Source organism: Amphiprion ocellaris, chromosome 5 (assembly GCF_022539595.1).
Source record: "Amphiprion ocellaris isolate individual 3 ecotype Okinawa chromosome 5, ASM2253959v1, whole genome shotgun sequence".
Lineage (NCBI taxonomy): Eukaryota > Metazoa > Chordata > Actinopteri > Pomacentridae > Amphiprion > Amphiprion ocellaris.
Genome location: NC_072770.1, coordinates 21,862,568 through 21,880,406, shown reverse-complemented (window position 1 = coordinate 21,880,406; position 17,839 = coordinate 21,862,568). Strand labels below are relative to the sequence as shown.

Here is a 17,839-nt window from a genome sequence, read left to right as displayed (position 1 = left end):
AGGGAGCAAAAATACTCTTCAGTGCAAACTTGCAGACATGAAGCTCGCTATATTATAACACAATCGAGCTGTTACGCCAGAACCTGTTGTCAAAAACTGCCAACTTACACATCTTTTAGACAAACAGCACAATTATCACCCTCAAGAGTCATATTTCTTTAGAACAAATAGAGAAAATATCTCAGCTAAGCTCTCTATATAATTTCATAACCAGCTGTCTGTCTGTTTATGCTGTCTGCTTCGTGCTGGACAGGAAAATTCCACTCCTCCCAAGACTTATTCAGGCCGTGTCAGCTATCACTCCATGTTTATTATCTCGTACCTGTTATTTACTGACAGCTATTTTATTTGAGTGTCAGCTTCCTGGGTGTGTATGTGCCATATAGTGCCCTGTGAAATTCGTCAATGCAGTGCACTTTTTATGTTTGGAAATTGCTGTTGTGCTGTTTGCAGGCTGTCAGTTGAATGCAAAATGATGATGTTTAGTGATTGTCTGAAATGTCACTTTAATGCTCAGGAAGTGTTTATTACATAGGAAGCAGTGGGTGACTTTGGACACAGTGAGTGTATTCAGTATTATCATAGCTTCCTCCTAATGAAGCGTAAATGAAGATTTTTTCTGCAAGAAATGTATTTTCATGTTGCAGTAATAAACTCTGCCATATATGCCTTTTAAAGTAAATCATGTTGCACACAGTCACATGGTTTTTAACACATCCATGTGACCTAGGCAACAGGTATCCAGTGTGAGGACTACATCTCATTCCTCCTAAATGTCAGATCTCCGCGTGTATGTATATGTATATATATATATGTATATATATATGTATATATATATATATATATATATATATATATATATATATATATATATATATATATATATATATATATACATATATATATATATATATATATATATATATATATATATATATATATATATATATATATATATATATATATACACTAATCTCTGCCTGTCCGGCTGGCTTTATGACTGTTGTCATGACAATGGCTCATCCCTGCACCATTGACGGGTTGATAGGTTGACAGACGGCCATTAGGGTATTATTGTGACGTTACATGGGGATTGTGAGACAGGAATGCAGGTCTGACCCACTTGCCGTCCAGAGAAGACCCTGGTCCTCTCTCCTCCAATCACATGGCGAACACTCACATCCTCGCGTGACTTTTCACTCTTCCCCTTCACAGGGAGGAACCTCTGTGCACCGCTGCTTCCTCTGCGGGGGTCAAGGCTGCCTGCATATGTTACACTGAACTATGGCTATTGTGTGTCAGGCCAAGGGCATTTTGAGTGGGTGAGGTTTAAAGCTTATCCTGGTGGGATTTATCACTGTGCTGTAGTTGTTCATAACAGGCTGTGGTTGACTGCTCATAGCTCATGTGCAGCTCACAGACAGCACAGAGCTTCACTATGATGAAGGTTAGGAATATGATCTGAGATCATTTATAAAGCTTTCTGTAGTTTTTGCTTGTTAAACTGTGTCTGCACTCTGGGGGCCAATCCCACTTTTACTCAAAAAGATGAAAAATTGTCTGAATGCTGAGCAGAGCTTTAGATTTTCATGCTGATTGATAATATCTGTGTTGTCGGTCATACTGTATAATTAGAACCCGACTTGACAGCTCTAATTTGATGTGATGGTTTGAAATCGAACACCAGCTAAGGTTTTCATAGTACTGTCAGTATAAAGAAGAATACCAGGATCTTTTGGCCTTTGAATTGGAGCCTCACTGTGTGGGGAGGATGGTTCTCTGTGTGAGAGTTTGAATGGTGTTTTTGCATTCAAATATCTTAATATATGTGCATTCATCAAAATATGCTAGTGTCTGTGTGTGTGCATGCACATCTCTCTGTCTGTTTGCATTAGTTCTTCAAATTTGCCCTGAATCTAGAGATGGAAGCCACAGCTGCAGCCCACAACCCTCTCTATGTGCTTCACTGTGTGAAACACAGAGCAACAGACGACCATCTCTATGCTATTCCTAAATATAAAAGTACACTCTAAAATGAAGAAGTACAAGGCCATGTCCTCAGCTTAAAAGTGGGTTCAGATTGGACATATCCAAATCTAATTCTAAGACGCTAACAACCTACCACATGTGATTGCTGCTTTTTCGAGGACTTTGTTAGCATTGGATTTACATCCTTTCGAAGACAGTCTGAACACAGCATTTCCATGCCCATGTTCATCATAGTAATCATGGCTTCTGTTCACGCTGATGAAACCACCCTCCCATAGCAAACCCACTCCTCTTTCTGTGTCATGTCAGTAGCGTATTTAGAGCCGAACTCAACCACCGATGTTTTATCAGGAGCTTTTCTTTGAAATGTAATTTCATGATTGAATGACTATGGATGAAGTTGTTCGTGGGTTTTAAATTTGCTACTATTTCTATACGAGTTGTTTTAGTTAATGGAGTTTTTACACAATTGTTTTTGACACTTATGAGTGGGCTGTTCCAGCAATGAGTTCAAAATAATGCCAGTGGATGCTTTATTTTGGACCATGGCCATGATAACGGCTGCAGCACAGATTAGAGGTGAAGGTCAAAAGAAGGACCCAATGTCTATCACCATATGGCTTCACAGTTAAATGTTTTCACCTCCTCTTGTTATTTATATTAAAAATAAAATCAGCGTCTGTGGTTTACAGAGCTGCAGCTTCAGCAGAACATCAACACTTCTCAAAAAATAAACAGCAGAACACAATAGATTTGTCCCTGCTGTCACGTGCATGTTTTTAATTCTTTATTTCCACACATGAACTCAAAGCTGACACACTGATCAGGCTCATAAATGATTTCTGATGCATTATGGGTAAACTGTTGGTAAATATTGTGGCGTTTAGTGGAAAAATGATATAGTTGAAAATTTGTATGTTTAAGGCCCAATTTTTTTCATATTCCGTTGTAATGGTGCATTTGTGGACCTGAGGCATACAACAATATGACATTTTATTGACCTCTTGTCTTTCCACTTGCTCCCTCCAGGCTTTTTGGAGGTCAGAGACAGTGACAGAATCACAAACTGGTGAATGTATAAACGGTGTTTTGGTCATTTTTATTTCTGTGACAAATGCTTGTTAATGCACAGCCTGGAGGTCTGTAACCACTGCTAACGTTTTATGCTAATCAGGAGTACAAATTCATAAATAATCACACTGTAGCAACAAGCAAGGAGATGCTTTATTAGATGTAAAACACTTGCAGCACTCTTGAAATCCCCAGGTGGCACATTTTGCTTCATTTGTAAAGTTAGGGCTTTCCTGATCCTAAAAAACAAACATAGTAACCGCAACACATCATGTTCCTTTAATGTATCAACTTCAAAAACCAGAAATAGTTTTGAGGACATGGAAAGTTCCATCATCGCCATCATAAGCAGTGAAGTGGTGCCACTGTCTTTCACTGGCTTCCTTTCTGGCTCACAGTCTTCAGAGATGGGTTAAAATGAGTGGGTCATCTATCACAACAGAGGAGAGAGCAGTAAATTTATAGCTGTGAAAATAGGCCAGAGCAGCACACTGATGGAATAGATAGAGTGTAATTAGGACAAGGTTAGCCTGCTTTGCATACACGCGTACATGCACACACTTATGCACTATTTATCATAAATAATTGTGACACACATGCATACAAATAAGTGCATGTTTGCTTGCAGACACCCAGCACTCAGAGGCATTAAGTCCTTGACAAATTATTCAATTACTCTTCACTTGAACTTGCAAATCCTTAAAACAAAACTAAGACATCTCTCAAGCTGGCAATTATTATCTCTTGCACACATATGCCTCACATATTCTCACTCATTTACAACCTCACACCTTTTTCTGGAATAAACTCATGCATCACACACTACGCTGGCACACTCCTCTACTATAACTTGTGTAGTTTTCTTCATAAAAAAATTGAACCTCTATCTCTCCTCACAGCAGCCTTTCTCTTTCTTCCCTTTGCTTGCTATTTTTCCTCCCCACTCCCTGCTTTCTGTTCTTCTCTGTATTTGCTCACCTTCTCCCCGGTGCACACTTTACAACACATTTACTCATTTTCACACCTCCCCATTCCCTTTAGATTGCTTTCATTTTCACTGTCGTCAAAACCCACACCTTTTCTCCCCACAGCTTTTCCCTCGCTTTCTTCTGTCCCTTCCTCCTCACCAGCAGTCTGCAAGCATTCGTCTGTCTTGTTACATGTAACACACTCTGGCTTCAGACACGGCGCACAAACAGACACACAGAGCTGCCCCCTGTCTTCCAGGGCAGTGCTGTAAGCCTATGGAGCAGATGGGCTCAGGGCTGGCTGACTGAGCTGTGCTCTGACAAACTGCCTCTCTGTACATTGTTGCTCTGATGAGGGGATGATGTCCTTTGCACGGTCTCTCATCTAAATCTGGACACCCACAGACTTGCCAATCTAGAAACTGGCAACTGGTCGGAAAATCTGGCCACTCGCAGACTACAACAGAGACAACATGTACAGAGTCGAGCAATCAGGTTTAATGTTTCCAGGAAGCTTAGGTTTGTGAATGGAAATACTAGGAATAACAATTCTCAGTGTCTCGGACCAGGGACCTTGTTTGAATGTGGAAATATTTTGTGCCAGAAAATATGAAAATTGACAAAATATTACAATAATAAGAATGGACAAAGTCTGCATGTGGTACTTTTTCGTTGTCGGTATTGACAGACAAGCCAGTAGGGGGATGGATGACTAGGAAACACTGACTGAATACTGATAATACTGCAATGATGAAGTATTAGATATTCGACAGGACATTCCCTATCTGTCTATTTAGAATTTTGACTCATTTTGATCTCAGGATTTAGTGTTTTTATAATGTGTTGCTGCTTAACATCTTTTTATTTTCATCCAAAAGTTGTTTTCTCTCTGTACCTTCTGTAATTTAGCAGTCAAGTACACTGACTCGCGTACTTGATTTAACACCTCATACTTTGATTGCATGTTCATAATTTATGGCGCTACTGTACTTCTAGTCCGTATTTCAGAGGCAGAATTGTAGTTTTTACTTCTCTAGATTCATTTGACAGCAATGGTAGGTGGTTAAATTCCATATTAAGATTTTACACTAAAAAACACATTTGATAGGCCTTAAAAATACAAGATATTGATAAGTGCTAACTTTTTTCCCTTTTTTTGGTATTGCTGAGCAGTGCAGAGAAACAGGAGCTGTGGGGGGAAAAGGGAAGGGCAATGACAAGCAGTAAAGGTCTGATCCACTGGGAATCAAACCGGAGACTCACTGCAGACGGCATTTGCGGATATGTAATATGCACCTTTACCGTTGTTGGGTATTATCTCACACTAGTGGGCCATGTGGTTTCCAACCCATTTTGAATTTTGTAAAAGAAAACCAAAAAAACATTGTCTAGCCTTTAAATACCAGTGTAATGCGCAGACATTTAAAACCCAATCTTCAGTATTTCCCAAAAAGATGAAAAAGCCCCCAAAATGAAAACAAATCTGTGAAGCAGGGCTGTGTTTTTTCTCTTTCTTTTTTTAATTTTTCACCTCAGCATCACTCGGACTTATCTCAGGAGGGGTCCCAGTTTCTGGTGTTTGGAACTGCTGATTTAAATGCCAAACTATGTATGTAAAGTGTTAAAATTAGCTTCACCATAACCAGCTACAGCAGTAAAATGCTACTTAAACACAACGATGTAATGAAAAATGTAATGCTGGGGTAATTTTTGTAGCTTAGGTGTTTTTACTTTCATTATTTTAAGTATTCACTTACATATTTTTACTTCAGGGTAATTTAAAATGTGAAACTTGTCTATGTAATTGAATATTTTTGCATTAATGAAATTATACTTTTCCCTATTTGGGGGAAATGTGTGAATACATCCTGAACCACTGCAACTCAACAAAATTCTAAGCTAACTTTCTAATATGAGGTCATCAAAAAATAGAGTTATGGTCGTTACCTTTAATTATAATTTGACATCTACACAGACCTTTTCATTGCATATTTTGCAATCTGTGACCGACAAATTATTCATGTAACTCTAACTTCACTTATTAAATTGTCACCATGAATACTTCTACATGCTGTATGAAAACATCACAAAGTAACAGAGCTTGACAGAGTCCAGCTGGTAATGAGTATGTCGCCCTCCTCTGGCTAACAGGGTGAACTGCATGTAGCTCTGGCGTGGTGGCTGTGAAATTGAGTAAGGTCATGAGTTTGGACACAATGCCAAACACCCCTTTTCCCACTGGAGGAGCAGATGGCAGCTCCCCAGTGCACAAGGCAGGGAGATGCTGCCACCAGACGCTCCAAGCAGGGTGTCGAAACACACACAAACACACACACGTTAACGTTCTGCTGCATTTGTGGGCGTGCAAATAGTCCAGAATGAGATGCACACACTCACCTAGCAGGAGCCTGACCTAAATTCTTTAATTTCACATGTCTGGGGGTCAAAATGCCTCTTCGTCTATATTATCATAGATCACGCTGATGATGTTGCAGGCTTGTATCATACATACTGATGTCAGTGTTCATAGTTGATGCATTTATTGTATGTCAGCTGCCAGGCATGATTTTGCTTCATTAAAATCATGTTAACATGCAACGATTTGCAGGCATTTTGAGTCATTGCGGTGAACGGAAGCCTCCATATTACCCACCATTTTCAGTGAGAGTACAATTATGGAATCTAAATATAATGCAAGACCTGCTGTCTGCCTGTTTGCTGGATTTACTGGACCTTTTTACCTTTCCAGTATCTGACAAAGTAAACAATAGCTTGAACTCTACATGAATGGATAGCAAGATGAAAATGTACAGGCTTGCTTCTGAACACCCCTTTTTGAACATTTCAGTAAAATCTCAAATGTTATTTTATAATTGCATTGCAAAAGACATTTTAGAAGATAAGCATATACTCTAGGAGTAACCTGAAACATGTATTATTTCTTTATTTTACTCTTAATTGCTTAGATTAATCACACAGTGTGTTGCACGAGTGCTTCAAAGATGTAGTCCAAATCTTTAATCGTTAATTAAAGACGCACTTCATCATATCCTCCAGATTTCCTCCCAGGTTAGTGTGGATGGTTAGAAATTGACCCTCAGAAACTCAGGCATGTTCAGTTTCAAAATATAAGAAATGTGTGTATTTGGGGCCACATTTGGGCACTTTTGCAGAGTCAGTGACTGTATCTTTAAGGATTTACGAGCAGGGCCTCTTAATTAGCTCTTCGTTAGTGCTTTATTCAATACAGATGCAGTGGAATGATCAACCACTAATATCACATGGAAGACGTCAATTAATAGACAAAGTTAGTGTGTATTCCAACACAAATCCTTAATTTGAGTGCTTGAGATCCTGGACAGTCATACCAACACATAGGTCACGTTTGATACAGTTAAAAGGTCACTCACATTTCTTATTTATCACATACCTCTACCTTCGTTTGTTTTCTTGTTTTGTGGTGAACTTATCTACTAATCTGCTCAAGACTTTTGACCTGCAGTGAATTCTGCCAGTCAGATGAGCTTGCCTCCATTTTTACCGCAGCTATCACTGTCATTTTGAGGCGTACTGGTTGACACATTGAGGATGGTATGCTAAGCATGGCTGAGTGGCGTGTCACGACGGGATATGAGGCAGTTAGCTAATGTGGTGTAAAAGGATTTAGAGGATTTGACCCTATCAGCAGAGATGGCACTCAGAGAGGCTCTGTTAATAACGCTAAATGAGTCTGTGTCTGCAGCATGCTAATAATGGAGGAATGAAAGCAAGTTTGCAATTTATATGGAGATTTTTTGCAAGGTGCTAATTGCGAGAAGTGTACAAAAGTAATGCATGTGTCTGTGTCTATACTTTATGTAAAGGTAAGGTAACATAAAATGTTCTAGTGCTTTGCTTCAAACAGTGAATTACAATCAGTTCAAATTGGCCTGCGAATGAAGTGTAATTTTTAAATTAGCCGCTGTATCATCACTTATGGTCCATCTGGCAGTCCACTGAAATGTGCAATCATCTAATTTTCCTCAGGTTTGTTACGCTCGAAAAATGAGTGTAGAGATTTCTGGCAAAGGTCCCTTTCTTTAACCAAGGCATAGTGGTCTGAAAGAGTCTAAAAAGCTTTTGACTACCTGGATGACAGTTCAAATAAACTCCCTCAGCAGGGAAAATATGAGTGAGGAAAATGAATGATGTCCGATCCACTCATTACATGTAAAGTAGGAGCAGTTTCTGTTGTTTTGTAGCTTATTTTTCAGGGATTTTGCAGTTAGAGTGGGGTAGCGGTGGTTATTATCGAGCCCACCTCGTAACCCCAAGATACCCCGTAGCACACTGCAGTCTGCAGTCTGGCAAAGCAACTGCATGAACTTTCAGTAAATTGCTTTTGGCGTGTCCAGCTGACTCTCCCTGGACAAACACTGCGTGGAAGAGGAGAATGAGTTTTTAACAACTTGAGTAGTTTTCTTCATGTCAGCTGAAACTCTGCAGGGGCATTAATAATAAGATCTTTTTTCCACTCTAACCCCCATATGCTGCATGAATTTCATAGAAATATAAGTATATTAAGGATCTACCAAAATATTCAAGGAATAGTCTGTTCAAGAAAAGTTTGTGATAGCTGAGACAAGTAATAAAGAAAATAATCTTCATGGTTACATCCAAGTGCTGCAGTAAAGAAAACATTCATTTGTAGGATTTCAGATAACCTGTAATTCCAAAGTAGGACAGTTGTTCATACAACTGAATTCACTTAACTACGCCAACAGAGATAAGGAAGCGGCTGGCATTCTGTAGTTTTGAATAGACTGTCGATAATAGTATCTGCCCTAAAGAGCAGAGTTTTTTTAGTTCAGCAGGAATGGTAAATGAAATCACAAAAATTGTAGATACTCGCTATGCTTAATTTATTCATATACTCTTCACAAACCGCAGCATTTGAGGAAAAAAAATTCTTTTTGCTTGAAAGATAAGTGTTTTCCTTTTCTGGTTAAAAAAAAGCAAACCAACTTATGCTGTTTGAATGGCTACTTCCACATTTTCTGAAAAGAAATTAGATTTTTCTGTATTTATTACATATCCACACACGATAAGGAGCCTCATGTGAGTATACCTGTCGATTCATAAACACAGGAAGATGCTTTCACCTTTGTTTTACCTTTACATGATATCCCCTATTATCATCTCTCATGTTCCATGACAAGAAGCACCGTCCTTGCTGCCTTGCCAAGCAGAGCATTGGCACAGCTTGACTAGGAAGACAAGGAGGTGTAGCTGCCAGCTCCTGCCACCCACCACCCACTGGTCAAATCCTCTTTACTGGTTTCACTATGACAGTCTGCCTGCCATCCTTGGCTCTCCATGCAAAGATAGAACAGGAGCTTGGTCACTAGTGCCAGGGATACCCACTGGAGGTGGGAAGAGAAGAGAGAAGCAACAGAGCAGGAAGAGAGAAATTGAGGCAGATGGAATAAGAGAGAATGCTTCAGGCTGAAAGAAGGGGCTCTCCCAGAGATTTGGCTGTTGTGTATGACAACTTACCTGTAGGATATGCAGCCAGAGGCCACAAGTAGAGCCCTCAGCCCTCATTTTAAAGCTTTCTTAAAGCTGTAATCTTTAGTTTGTTTGTTTTATAGGAAATGCCAGATTGTTAAGTCTCCTGAAGTCTAATATGGTCGTTGGTGCAAATCAATGGAAATGTTTGTGCAGTGATTAATATTCTCTGACCTTGTTTGAATGTGATTAGACAGAAAAAAAAGAGATATTTGTTTACCGACTGCTGCAAAGCCCCACATAAATACGTAGGTGTTTCGAATTACCAATGACTGTCAGCAATTGTTCTCTTACCCATAATATATGCCCCGACCCACTAGCTACAGCACGCCTTTGTTTCACACATTGTTTTCCATCCATTTCCAACATTTTAACGCAGATGTTCACTGTGGGAGGCAGTGGAAAGCTGGCTCATTCACCACGCAGTATTTTCCTGACTGCCCTACAGCTACTCCGTTTGTAGTCTGGCTGTGTTTGTGTGGCTAAGCTAATAGGCATGGTTTGAATGTTTTTGTTTGTGTGTTTTGTACAGTACTATATTACCCAGTTCTAAACCTCTTCCTTCCCTCTCTGTTGTGTTGTGTCTTCCTGCTTTGTTTGTCTCTCTTTTCTAGGAATCATCTTCAGGGTCATCTGTCATCTCTACTTGGCCTGGAGGTCTTCTAGAGGGTTGGACCTCCTCGCCACCATGAAAGGCTTGGGGACGAACCGTAACAGACATCTGTCTGATTCCTGTGACCCTTCCACAGGCCATTCAGAGGCCCTCTACCCTCAGAAGACCAGCACGCTGCCACGCAGCCCTTACCTGCTGAGCCCAACAATGGACCACTATGGCACCATGGACCCTCATCTTTACCCCTCAGCCGTTCCAGGTTCCCTTCCACCAGACTGCATGCTGCCCCTCAACAACCAACTGTCCAACAGCAGCACCTTTCCCCGGATTCACTACAACTCCTATGACCAGTCTGACTTCTCTCCTCCTGGGGACAGCATTGGTGGAATAAGTACAGGGACCTTGGGGACTTCCATGTCCATGGGCATGGGAACAGGTATGGGCATGGCAGGGCTAAGCGCACGAACACCTATGATTACAAGCGGCTCAGCAACTATTTCACATCATATGACCAAGAACCAGGCCCCACCCAGTCTGCTGGAGTTTGATAAACAGCTCCCTGGAGGCCGTGACGGTTTCAGCACATTGCAGTTTCACAGAAGCTCTGCTGTTGCAGCTGCCAAGCAGCGTACAGACAGTCCTGGTCGTATTCGTTACATGCTGCACTCAGTGCAGAAGCTCTTTGCAAAGTCCCAATCACTGGAGAGCCACAACATGAAAGGAAATGTTAATGGACGTTCTACTGGCAGCGGTGGAGGCTCATCTAGCACTGAGGATGGAGGAAAGCAGAATCGCAGATCCAAAAGTAAGGATCGGGGTACAAAATCAGAGGCAACTGCCAAGCGACGGCCACGCTCCAACATGTCAGGATACTGGAGCTCAGATGATTTGGACAGCAGTGATTTGAGCAGCTACCATAACACCATGGCCATGATGACTCTGGGACGTCCAACTGGCCACGACAGTCAGGGGGCGCCGAACAGATACATCCACAGTGGCTACAACACCATCAGTTCCTCTAAAAGCAGCAATGACATGAAATATCAGGCATTTACTGGGCCTGGCGGTGGAGGTGGTGGTGGACTAGGTGGAACTGGAGGTTTGCTGATGAATGATAATGAGTATATGAAAGGAGGGTCTTGGTCTACATTGACCATGGGCCAACCAAGACAGGTGATCCAGAAGGGCTCAGCTACTCTGGACAGGTCCATGCTCAAGTCCAAGTCTTGCCAACAGGAGCTAACCTGCAACTACCTGCAGGTTGGTAGAAGGGTGAGTAGACTCGACTGCAATATTATTATATACATTCACACGTGTTTACTGTGTATCAATGCAAGTATAGCTTTAGCAATCAAGGAACTAAAATAGCATTAGAGGTTTGTTAACAGACTAACTAAAGACTAATTATATCCACTTAATGGCGCCTGTAGGGTGATTGGAGCAGCACATTAGGCCGCAGCGGGGGTGCCAATGAAATCCCATGCCGGCGGATGAGGAGTGGTAGCTATGTGAAGGCCATGGGAGACATGGAAGACAGTGACGACTCTGAGGGAAGCCCCAAACCCTCACCAAAAACTGCTGCTCGCCGCCAGAGCTACCTCAGGGCTACCCAGCAGTCTCTGAGCGACCAGCTACCCCCACGCAAGTAAGGGCAAGAAGCAAGAGTGGCCTTTTATCACGCACTACACATTAGAACTCAACAGTAAGGGACACAAAGAAACCCTACAGTCCAAAGATTAAAATGCTCCTGTAAATCGTAAAATGATTGGCAGGTCTTTAGTCAAATGTATAACATCAGGCTGTCAGTTCAGCCAATTGTATTATATCAGCATTGTCCATAAGAACAACTATAGAATGGGCCTTTATTTCTAATCATCTTGGGAATTATCTAAAATATTTATCTACAGAAGCCTTGGTTGTAGCTTTTATGTGTACATACATAGATCAAAAATTACTGATTAGTCCTTTAAAATGTGTGACTAAATAAACATGCTGATTTTGGGAGAACACCCAGAGACTCACATAAGCATGCAGTTATAAATACTGATTGGCAAAACCTCTCAACAATCAAAAGAAAGCAAAATAAGCCGCCCATTTCTGTGCATACAAGGAAGGAAATCGTCGTGCCCAGCCTCACCATGTCAGTGTGTAGGAAAGTGAAGACACACACAAGCACACACACAGTCCACGCTGCGCTTACTCACGCATAGAAGTGGTGTCAGACTCCCTGTTGTCGTCCACATGCCAGCCATACTACTGTACCTCAGCTGTGATTTACCTACTGACTCTGCCAACAAAGCATCAGTCGAGCTCAGATAATGCACACAACATTAGGGTAGTTTACACAATATGACACAGAATTCTGTTCGCGCTCAACCAGTATATTGCCACAAATCAGCCACATCAGACTGACTGACTGGAATTGCGCCTCAGTTATCTTGAAATTACATGCTTTCTGAAGCAGAGTTATTGCACAATATGTAATGTGGGCGCAGCAGGGCATTGCTGGTGGACTGTGCCTATTCATAAAATGGCAGGAAATACATTTGCCTTCTTTCATTTGTATCCAAGGCAAAGTTAATCAAATTTAAGCTAGAACTGTCATATTTTAATGTCTATTCAGATTTCAGAACTTTGCAGAAGGATATGCTCAAAGCTTTGAAGTGGCAACAGCAGTTACATCTGCTGTCTAAGAGAAGTTTCTATTTGAAATGACTGCATAATTTTGTAATTATTCAAATTATTGTCTACTGCCATGCTTTGGCATTCTCTATTGCATTTATTTATATGTTTTTGTATGTTTGACAGCGGTCATTGCAATCAGATATATGAATGTAGTACAGTCATCATGCGTAAATTAGACTACACTAACTGTCATTTATACATGTGAGTGATGGTTGCATTTACAAACCACAGTCTGAGAGAAAAAGGGTGAAGCAGTCACTTGTAGCACATAATGATGGACGTTAAGGGCACCTTTGCTTTTGTATTAAAATTATCCTCAGGTTTTGAAGTGCCAGTGCAATAAATATGCATTTACAAAGAGTATAACAGACACAGCTACAGCATTAATACCACCTGCCTAATATTGTTTAGGTTCCCCTTGTGCCACCAAACCTGCTCTGATCCATTGGAGCATGAACACAGGACCTCAGGGGGTGTCTGGGCGCTGACAGTGGATCCTTTTGGTCCTGTTGGTTCTGGGATGGGGCCTCCATGGATCAGACTTTTTCAGCTGCATCCCACTAATGCTCAATCAGATTAGGATCTGGACTCTTTGAACTCGTGGTTGTTTTCCTCATACAGTTACTGAGCGATTTTTGTATTGTTCTGCTAGGGACAGTTGCTGTTATCAGGAAGTGCTGGTGCCATGTGGGAGTCTGTTCGGTCTGAAACAATGTTTAGGTTGGTGGTACTTGTCCAAGTAACATCCACAGAAATGTCAGGACCAAAGGTTTCGCAGCAGAATATTGCACTGTAACAAGATGATCAAGGTTATTCACCTATTTATTTTGATGTTGTGGCTGATCGGTGTGTCTCTGGTTGGATCAAAGACACATGAGAAAAGGCAAAAACATTGCATCATCTGGAGAAACATGGACACTGGCCTACCTGCTACACACAACCCCACAATTTACACCAGTTTTGAAATCCTATCTTATGAAATGTAGGATTTATTCCTCCCTAAAGCGTGCTTGAATGACTAGTGCTAATACACCTGCCAACCCCTGATCATCCAACCCTACTCTCTTCCGGTCTGCGCCTACCTGATTGGCGTGAGCAGCAGAACCCTGGATTTCACCTTGTTGCAGGGGGAGCTGGATGCCCTGTGGTCTCCACTCCACAGTGTGTCCTCTCTGCACCAGCTGGGCAGGTCAATGAGCAGGTTAGTGATAGGTCTGTAAGCCACTTCTCAGGGGTGTGGTGCAAAACACTTCTGATTGGATGATCTGTCATCAATGGCTTTGCACTGCCCCCCTCAGATGCCTGAAAAGTGGAAACTACAAATGCTAAATTCATGTCCTGCTGCCGACAACAACTGCTCACCCCCCTTAAGCTTGTAAATACCATCTGCCCAGTGCTTTTAGGTGAGAAGTAGCTGAGTGTGGCACTATTCAAATGAAGGAATGAGGGCACATGTGTGTCCATAGAGCATGGCATGACACTAATGTCATGTTACTATCACTGTGTGCCAGCAAAGAATGTGTAAAACACATGTAGACTGATTAGATCTAAACCTGTTCTTTGGTTGTGGCACCATGATGGCGCAGAAAGCTGTATACATGCCTCGCCTGACATCACTGGCTTTGCATGCTCAGATGCTGTAATGACTGATGCTAAAATTAGATGAAATTGGAATAGAGATGAGATTTGGACTCATGATGGCTCATAAATGAAAGTGGAAATGAAAAGGATGACTTGAATAACAAACTTGTCCTCCTTTTATCTCTCTTTCAATCCCTGGTTTTGCTGATAACTCATATTCTCTCTCAATACATGTTTCACTACTTCCTCTCCATCATGTTGTATTAGTATCAACTTTTTTCATCACTATTCATCAGTTTTCCTCTTTAGATTTCATATCCTTAACATTTCGCATTTATCTAACTTTACATTTGTCTTGCTTTCCTTTCCAGCTGTCTTCCATCTCTCAGAGAGCTCTCCAACAATCGCAGCCTGGACAACCTGGACTGTATTGGGGGTACAGGTTCATCTTTACCACCATGGGATGATGATGACTTCAGCCAGGTCTGCAGCACTTTGGGCAGGCGTAATGTCATGGGACAGGTCAGTGTTTGCCTCGAGGATGGACAGCGAAGGCATGCGATGTGGCCAAAAAACAGATTTTCTATTTCTGTCTGTATCTCTTTCTCTCTCATTAGCTAAGCAGACAATTTTCTAATGAGTTATGACTACATTTGCACTTACTCATATTTTACATCACATAGCTCCTAGCAAACACTCCACTTCTAAATCACCGGTCATTTCAAACACCTCTTTGTCTGCCTTGAGCTATGCTCATTTTCATAATACAATTTGCATTTTCACAGGTACAGCTCAAATGATTGCTATAAAACGAGCTTCCTGTCAACACAAAATCCTTATTTTCCAACTGTACTTTTGTACCAACATTGTGAACCTAAAAACCAAATGAATGACACTGATAGTTCAAAGCTTAATTCATCTACTTACATAAGAGCTATTAGCCTCCCACTGACAAGGTCACTGAGATGATGAACAACATGCCAAGTGGCTCTGATCTTCCTCAATGAAATGAGGCGGTGCAGGCTATTAGTAGGGGATTTGCACCCAATCTCTAACAGGTCACTGCATTATAAAAAAATTGGGGTAAAATTTGCACAGCGGACACACAAATGTATTGTACTTCAGATTTGTTGAGCTCAAGCTGTTCCTTCCAAAACAGAATCGAGTTCAAAAGAGAAAATTAAAAATTGTCCATATCCCAAACTTTTGCATTGTCAGTAAAGCATTATAATTCCTTTGTTGAAACCACATTTTTGACTCTTAGTAATTTCTGTCAGCCAACAGACATATGCAGTGTTGTCTCTTACTTTCCAAAAGCAGTCTCAGAAAAAACTGGCTTTATATGAGCATCTAGTTGCTCTAAAAAACATTCTAAAACATAACGAAGTGATATCTCTTGCCTTGGCATTTCTTTCATTTTCTGAAAGTTGACAGGTTTTCTACAATTGGCCATGTGAGAACTGTCAAAAATGAATATGTACTTCACATTTAAATGAGAGCTCATCCACAGAGGAAGCAGGAGGAGCAGCACAGGCTTCCTGGGTTACACAGCTCTGTGCTCTGAACTACTTAGCCTTAATTGTACCTTCTCACATTGTCTCACTTTGCAACCTTTTGGTGCCATTTTATTACATCCCATCAACTGCGTATCTCAGGAGGAGACTGCCCTTTGGAGACAGACTCTGCTGGGCACTTAGCTGTCACCTCCAGAGCCAGGAGCAGCCACAGTGTGTAAAATCACCCTACAGAGGCAGGACTGTTCTCCTTCACTACACTACTTTACATCAGTACCAATCTTATCCTCTCCTCCCTGCAGCTACGAGACCTGGAAAGGAGTCATCATTACGAAGACCGCAGCTCAGAGTCTACGTTCAGAGATTCCCGCTCCCATTCTCAGGACACCCCAGAGCTGCCAGATCTGCCCATGCCAACATGCTTCCGATCCCGCAGCCACAGCTACCTGAGAGCCATCCAGGCTGGCTGTTCCCAAGACGACGACACAGCGTCCATAGACTCAGGCTGCTCTCCACCTCCGACTGACACCACTGTTCGCACCTACAGCACCAGCACTGGTGAGTCACCAGCTGAAAACAAATGATGCATTTGCTGGAAATGGCTGTATTTTACTGCATAAATCATATAATATGTGAAGATGGAAGAGTTCTAACCGCCATGAGGTACTGTTGTTTATTGCCAAACTGATCTCAGTACTTTTTTAATAGCATACACATGCATATACTACACATCTGTTTTGGTGATTTTAGATATCTATTTTTTGGACACTAAATCTTGATATTTCTTTCAAATTTGTAACTCTTTTTCCAGAGTGATGCAGTCAAATGGGTCAAATTCTTGCTTTGCTCTGTATATTCCATAAAATTGCTTTGAATGCTTTTCATAGCCTTGTTCCTTGTGGTGCACTGGTCCTCCCAGCGTGCACACAGTAGCAAATTTAGCTCAAATGCAGCCTCTTGTGCCCATGCTAGACGACCTGTCTGCACAATGGAAGACATGGAAAGAACAGTTTGGCTCTTACCTGATAGCCTCAGGCTTGGACAAAGCCCCAAAGGAGAAACAACTTGCAATTTTTCTTCAGCGTTTCGGGACAGACAGACCACGCATCCTACCCACACGCACAGGTAACAGTTTGAAATCAGTTCTTTTCCCCCTAGATTCTATGAGTTTACCACTTTGTGGATTAAACAAACAAAAGACAAAAGAAATGATAGTAAAAAATAAATAAATCAATAAATGATTTTAAAAAATGACTATAATGACAAAGCAAAATAAGTCTGTTGGCCCGAAATGCACACACGTCTGCAGTCACTGCTGGCGGACGTTTTGTTGTGTGACAGACACCGGATCATGATGATAATCTAAGTAGACATTACTGTGTAACTTTGGTTGTCATCGAGATTATTGCAGGACATAATCACAGGTCACAGCAGTGCAGTTGTTTGCTGTTTTGAAACTGTCTTGAATTTTCAGTAGCAGAGGAACTGTGAATATGTGTGAAAACAGGTAAAGAAGTTTTGTGCTTTTTGTTGACATTTGACTGTTCTTGTGTTCAGAATTAGAGCATGTAGTCATGTGCGTGTTTCAGTTGTGAATACCTCTGGTCATCCACATGGTGGCGCGCTTCACCAGAGTCTTTAAAATAGACCGCTCAGCAAATGTTGCCTTCAGGATTGTCGGAAATTTCTACCTATATACTACAGTCACTTAAATTACCTGAACTCGTTGTATTGCACCATCGTGAGGTGTACAATGTGCGGTGTGTTTGGGTATTAGTCTGTGTGTATCATCTGGATGTGTTGATTGTGATAAGTCATTATTATTCTATTTTTTAAGGTTGCTGGCCAACAGATAAAAATTTTAAGAACCC

The 17,839-nt window shown here is 41.3% G+C and overlaps 1 protein-coding gene across 1 annotated transcript in view; it reads left to right on the top strand.

The window, feature by feature from the left end:
• The window catches only part of dlgap4b (discs, large (Drosophila) homolog-associated protein 4b), a 112,362-nt gene that overhangs the window by 75,331 nt on the left and 19,192 nt on the right, over positions 1-17,839 (top strand). The window contains 6 exon segments of the mRNA XM_035946404.2: positions 10,190-11,460; positions 11,619-11,833; positions 13,973-14,074; positions 14,826-14,976; positions 16,271-16,526; positions 16,941-17,093. Of these exon segments, the coding sequence (XP_035802297.1) occupies positions 10,264-11,460; positions 11,619-11,833; positions 13,973-14,074; positions 14,826-14,976; positions 16,271-16,526; positions 16,941-17,093 (2,074 nt within the window). The 5' untranslated portion in view covers positions 10,190-10,263.